The 7,337-nt window shown below is 27.7% G+C and overlaps 1 protein-coding gene across 1 annotated transcript; it reads right to left on the reverse strand.

Annotated features, from left to right (window-relative positions):
• Positions 1 to 318: 318 nt before the first annotated feature.
• LOC148230106 (aldo-keto reductase AKR2E4-like) lies at positions 319 to 5,112 on the reverse strand. Its single transcript, XM_088197857.1, has 7 exons — positions 4,741 to 5,112; positions 4,596 to 4,676; positions 1,556 to 1,729; positions 1,352 to 1,468; positions 1,115 to 1,282; positions 851 to 1,054; positions 319 to 565 (listed from the first exon to the last, which is right to left on the reverse strand). The coding sequence occupies exons 1-7, from the start codon at positions 4,789 to 4,791 to the stop codon at positions 386 to 388; spliced, it is 975 nt and encodes a 324-aa protein (XP_088053983.1). The 5' UTR covers positions 4,792 to 5,112; the 3' UTR covers positions 319 to 385.
• Positions 5,113 to 7,337: the final 2,225 nt, after the last annotated feature.

The raw sequence follows: 7,337 nt of genomic DNA on the forward strand, positions 1-7,337 counted from the left end.
AAAATATCGAAATTGTAACATACCAGTTAATTGTATTTTATTTAAATATATTTATCATGGTAAAATTAACGTTTGATAAAAAAAATTCAATAAGGTTTACAACCATGGTTTTTAAAATTAACAAAATATGATTTGGTTCTTAACTGGATTTATATAATATTTATAGCAAACTTTTTATATGCCATAACATGTTTATTTTACCGTAAAAAAATAACTTGCTTGATGTTAAACAAATTTGCAGACATTTTGCTTACATACTTACGACTGTTTACCAAAAACACGTCAAATTAAATATATTAAAAATAATAAACTCGAATATATTTTAAAATTAGAATTTAATAGAAAATATAAAAAGTTTATGTAATAAATGCATTAACACTCTTATTTAAAATGGATAATATTTGCTGTCCTTCCATACAGCTACTCCCACTGTCCTTCTGTCTAAGTTGAACTCGTCAATTTTCTTTACTTCTTCTTCATTCAAAGCAAAATCAAAAAGGTCAATGTTTTGAGTAATACGCGAAGGTGTGGAAGACTTAGGAATGGTGATGAATCCGCTATCAATCTTAAAATTAAAAAATAACACATAGTTACAAAAAAACATACTAACAATTGATTCGAAGCTTGGTTAAATTATTTAAGCGATTTTTGAACGAAAAATATATTTTGTAAATATGTAGGATTTTTTTTATCAATATTAAACTAATAAATCAATATTTTCGCGAATACGAATTTATAGTGATAAGAAGTTTTTCAAAAAAAATTATGAATCTATTTATCTATAATAATTTAACCATGCATCGTGCAACTGTAATATTGAAATTTCTGAAAATAAAAATAATTTACATACCAAATATCTTAAGACGATTTGAACTGTAGATTTGTTATACTTCTTTCCCATTGCTGTAAGTATTGGATCATCTAAATGTGGAGCAGGAGTATCTTTAGTGGATCTGCTCTCAGGCATTTGCCCCAAAGGAGTGTAAGCCACGATTTTAATGTCTTTCGATTTACAAAAAGCTGCCAATTTTTTCTGGGTCAGATTAGGATTCACCTGAAAAAAAAAGTTAGTTTCAATCTCAAACTATATTTCTTATTAACACTGAAAACTCACTTCAACTTGGTTGCAGACTGGCCGGACTTTAGAGCTAGCTATTAATCTCTCTAACTGATCTTCGTTGAAGTTGGAAACACCTATTGATTTAGTAAGGCCCAACTTTAAAGCCTCCTCCATGCTTTTCCAAGTATCAACATAATCCAAGTCGTTGAATTTTCCCGCATCCTAAACATCAAAATAATTGGAAGTCATTATAGTTAACAATGTCAGTTAGTTTATAATATACAAGCCTACATCGAAGCTGACTGGCCAATGGATCAAGTACAAATCTACATAGTCCATTTGAAGATGACGCAATGAATCTCTAAGTGCCGGTATCACTTGGTCTTCCGCGTGCTTTGTGTTCCATAGCTTATCGATTAGGAATATAAATTAGCTTGTTATGCATATAATTTGTAATCAATATATATGTATAAACAATGCGATGCAAAAACATACCTTAGTTGTTATGAATAAATCTTCCCGCTTGATAGTACCGTCCTTGATCTTAGCCTGAACTGCTTTGCCAACATGCTCTTCCGTGCCATAGATAGCAGCTGTGTCAATATGGCGATAACCTGAATCTATGGCTACTTCTACTGCTTTTTGTGTACTCAATGGACTGCTTCCATTCTAAAAGATAATTTGTATTTTTTATTACAGTTTTTTTGTAATTAAACGACAATTACATTTTTAATAACATCATATGTTTTAAAATAAGTAGCATTATAAAATATAAATTCTTTTTTATTCTTATACCTTTGTAGGGTTATTCAATTAAATCACCCTTCGTTACGAAAAAATGGGTTTTTCGTTAAAATGAAACACCACCGTGAGAAATATTTTAACAGCTCAATTCCGAAAGTACAAGTTATAAATTAAAAATAATTGTATTATGCGTCGCCTTGAAAACATATAACGGGTTTGATTGATTATGACCTGTGGTCAACATTTATTTGTTCAAAAAAAAATTTGCCACGCTTCTGTAACTAGTCGTCCTACAATAAACACTCCCATGGATATAAATACGAGAACGAGGACAACCTAGAATCACTTCCTTTAATATATTTCGTCTCAAGACTGTTCTTTGACACTATTCGCATTTATATTTGAACATTCACTTAAGATTTTCAAGGCATCAGATCTTCAAGAGCTTGGACTTTAACCAAAAGAATGCTAACCCAAATTCAGCCCAGCAAGAATCGCAAAAGCCGCCGCTTCTCTCTTCGCATATACTGATCTGAGAGACGGGGCACCTCTATTGATGCTGAAACCAGTCTATAGTAATTTTACTTTATTCCTTAAATGTATATAAATCAATTTTAACGATTCTCTCGTTCTGTAATACATTTTGTGAATAGTATATAATTTCTCGGGATTTATAAATTTCTAGATTTAATTCTAGACTTGTTTTTGAAAATTAAATAAGTATTTAAAGCTCCTATGCTCACAGAGGTTTATTTTGCTGCAAGCTTAAAATTTCAGGCATAATACGCCAGAACCTCAGTAAGTTTTTACTTTCCTAACTTTCTGATTTATACTTCTCACAAATATAAATCTATTGACGTATCTTATTTCCCATGAAGTAAAAATTGGTGATATTTTATATTTTTAAATTTAATATCTTTAGCATATTGTCATATATTATAAATTAAATCGGGATCACCCATAATAGTTACGCCGTTAACCGAGATTTTATTATTAATAAGTGTCCCTCAAATTAGCTATGAATCTGAATTATTGTCAGTGTAATAATCAAAAGATGCATATCCATGCAAATATTCAATTGCTCTTAAGCCGTTGGACCGCACTTTACCAAAAAAAAAAAAAAAAACGCATAGCGTAATAATATCACAGAATGGCATATTGTAAAGGATTTAGTTAAGCTTACGTTACGTAAGCTTGATTAGATATGTACACATTAGATAAAAACAAAAAGTCTAGTTGCGCCACGAATCATCTGTATTAGTTATAATATATTATATAACATAAATTATTTATTCACTGCTTATTCACTTCCTTCAGAACTACAGTAAATGACAAGTTCGCATATGAACCTTTAAGATGTCTTAAAATAGGGAAAGCTTCTGGTTTCATCACGAATCATTAACATTGGTTAGAAAATCGAGGGCTCTGAGAGACGTTTGTCTTCCATCATTTTCTTAATGGTATTTAAGTCAGAATTTTGACAAAATCAATCAGTTTTTTGATTACTTTTGTCAGAACATAACCACAAACCTTCCACTCGAACTTGGATTATCTAAATATGGAGTGAAAGTTTATTTAGTGGGTCAGCTTTGATGTATTTTCTCCAAAGAAGTATAAGCCACGATAATAATGTCTTTTGATTTGCAAAAAGCTGTAATTTTTGTTCTGTATTTAAGCCAAACTCTTATAACACGGTGTGTTACTAAATGTATTAAAAAAATTCAAGAGTTATTGTTTATTTTATTTGACCGTCACTACTGTTTTTATTGTGATTATACTTTAAAAATTTGTATTTGTATAAATTGATTTTAACGAATCCTTTATATAATAAAATATTTTTTTAAAACCAAAACTGTGTCTTCATAAGTTGCCAAAGGTTTTTAATCTAGATGATTATTTATATTTTCACTAAACCTACTGATAAAAATATATCTGATGTATACACAATCTTTGCGATATTCTTAAAAAAAATCAACCAGACATGATCTGAAATCAGTTAAACACCCAAACATAAAAGCATATCTTAATTTAATTTATAGAATATATTGTGAATTTGCAGACTTGCAACTTATAGTAATAGTGAGACAGTAACATTTTTTTTTACATGCAAACGACTTATTTTTTGTCTCGATGAACTTTCTAGATATTTTGTCTAACGTGAAAATCTGAAACGAATATTTTTAAGATTGATTCTACTAAATTTTATTATGAGTTGCACAAGTCTTTAAAACATTTTTTAAAAGTAATCTTTAAAAAAAAAATATTCTTTGGCTTTATTTAAATTAAATACATAAATATTGCTATCATTAATCCAACGTCCAAAATCATGCTTTTCATTTACACATTTAAAAAATATTATTGTTCTGATTTTATTACGGTTTTGCACATACAATTTATAACGATATTTATGTGGTCAATTAGGATACAATATAAAATAGGAAAAAATGTATTAAAGAAGTTAACTTATCAATGACTTTATAATTACTTGCTAATGATTTTTTCTAAATTTTTATCCTCCTCTAATTAAGGCAAACAAATATATTATAAATTATTGATATTTTTAGAGCAAAATAAAAAAAATGCTTGTACTAGAATTTCATAGTTCATGACTCACTTCAAAATATATTAAATATGTTACTGTAAACAAAAAAAATAAACATATTGTATATAAATAAATGATTCTCGAATAGCCTTAAAAGTTCAAACAAAAAAGGTCGTAAGACTTGATTTAAAATTATGTAATTTTTAAACCGGTTTAGTATTATAAAAAATAAACAAAAAGTTGACTCACTAGCCATGTTCCTAAGCCAAGTACTGGCATCAATTTACCATCGTTCAATACAACAGTGGTCGCCTTTCCTGATGCTACATTCTAAAAATTCACAAAAATATTAATGATATTAAAAATATAAAATTTATAAAAAAATAATAATTACGGCATTGCAAGAGGCAGCCAAAGCAAAGAATAAGACTCCAATCTTAAACATTTTCAAGCCAGATAAGATAGTATTCAGAATTGACCAGTTGGTTTGGCGTCCAGCAGTCAACTAAACGTTGTAAGTCTTGTTTTATTAACTTAAAACAAGCAACACCGGTCGACCTCGAATATCAGATCAGTAACTTCTAGAAATTTTATTATATTATGTCATGATATATGAACATGTATATGTACATATAAAAGAAAAAAAACATATAGTGTTTATTTTATCGCTGTATATATTAAATTTATTTTAAGATTCCAAAGATGCTCCTTTGCTCTTTAAGTCTTAGAAATGAGATCAATACTTGTCGAAATTATTTTTCACACTGTCACATGATAATTTTTCATCGTGTAGTAATAAATGGAAATCGTGCCTTCGCCATAATTGTTTATTGACTCGTCGAAAGCTGTTAATATTCATAGCACGGTTTTAAAATTTGTTCGTAAACATCGAGAACGGGATGCTGTGTTCCAGTTTAATTGTGTCCCTTTTTCAAACAAAACTTGAACAAATATCTATAATTGAATTTAAAATTTAATACTGCTAAATAAAACCAATAGATATATATTTGTGTTTTACAAATATTTAAAGCGGTGCTCTATTCGAAATATTGCAACATAAAATTTTCTGCAAGAAGTTTAGATATTTCACATTTAAAAACTTAGGTTAAAGTACCACAGGGTTCCAATCTGGGTTCTCTGCTCTTTTTGCTTTTTATTAGCTATATAAACAAATATGTCACAACATAATAAAAATTGTTTTAAAATCGGCCGCAGCATAGTAGGGCTACAAACCTTAATAAATAGTTTATGCTGTGGTAATTCTTGTAGATTCAGAAAATCTTTAAAAAATACTGGGATAACTGATTTTTTGTTCAATATCTTTCTAATTGAGTAAACATATATTGTTTTAATGGCGTCTCTTGAGTCAAAACAATTTTATTTGTTAATTTGTATTTAATACAAACTAATATTGCTTTATATATATATATATATATATATATATATATATATATATATATATATATATATATATATATATATATATATATATATATATATATATATATATATATATATATATATGGTTAATATTTCTAGGAGTCGGATTACTGCCCAGCCATCCCCTGAGGATGGCTGGGCGAATCTGGCCGAAACGTAGGGACCAAGATTCCACACGGAATCAAAAAAGTACGCGGAGTAATCCGACTCCTAGAAATATTAACCAAATATTTCTCCGCGAAAACGCATTCAACCACATTTATATATATATATATATATATATATATATATATATATATATATATATATATATATATATATATATATATATATATATATATATATATATATATATATATATATATATATATATATATATATATATATATATATATATATATATATATATATATATCAATGATGCTTTAATTGATAACAAGGCACCAAACAAGCATTATAAGTTGCTTGTTCTTTTTAGTTTAGAAAATTTGTTTATTTAGGAAATCGAACGTTTATCTCAATTAGTCTACGAAAAATTTGCTGACTTCCCGAGAACTTTTCTAGAACTTTTTGTTAAAAATTAAATATTTCCGACTTCAATTAAAATCTTTTAAAAAAGCATGCTTATTATTAAACATCTGGCACGGCTTATACATTTTTAAGCAGCGGTATTCGAAGAAATTTAATTTCTAATAAAAAAATACGACAAAAATTCTCGGGATATCAGCAAATCTTGATTCTGTTTTCTTCCGAGAACTATTTCATATTTTTTTTTTATTAAAATCAATCACATCAAAACATCAAAAAAATACACATACCATTAAAAGTAAAACTAATGAGAAGGGTGAACCTGATTCTCTGCTCTAATTTTTTTGATGTTCGGCTCTACTTTGATCAGAAATATTTTATTAAGTCGCCGCGATTAGCATTTTACATTTAGTTTAATTTTTTAGTTAACAGATTTGTATCTGCACTGAACTCACCTTTCACTAAATATGACGAAAGAAATGAAATTAAACACTTTTGAACTATCAACCTCAATTTAGGATATAATGTAGCTGGTAGTCATTTTTGTATTTAAATTTGGATTCCTCATTTTAGGAGATTATTTTGTGTTAATACCTGACATAGGATTTAAAATCTTCAAATTGTTTTTTAATATCAAGATTAAGAGCTTCCAAACGCTAAAAATAGGTAAACAAATCTTCGTTACGATTTTTACTATCATTAAATTACAAAATTTGCTGAATTTCTCTTGTCCAAAATTGAGTTCGTTTTGATTAAATTCAATCATAATTTTTTTTAATAAATATATTACAGAAGTCTAGCAAATAAGCAATGTCATTATTTTAATCAATCAAATTTGCTTGTAATGCTTTATATTTTTTTAAATTCTAGCAGTGACTCAAAAGGTTAATATAATTGATTTAACCAATGAACTGTTGTATGAAATAACAATCGATTAGATTCTTCATTGTTGTCAATACAAAGTTGTCCAAATAATCTCTGATTAAATTGCTTTTGCTTTCGTTGATTGCTTGAATTACATAT

This window comes from Plectrocnemia conspersa, unplaced genomic scaffold (genome assembly GCF_051122295.1).
Source record: "Plectrocnemia conspersa isolate PC_06_02 unplaced genomic scaffold, ASM5112229v1 ptg000011l, whole genome shotgun sequence".
NCBI lineage: Eukaryota > Metazoa > Arthropoda > Insecta > Trichoptera > Polycentropodidae > Plectrocnemia > Plectrocnemia conspersa.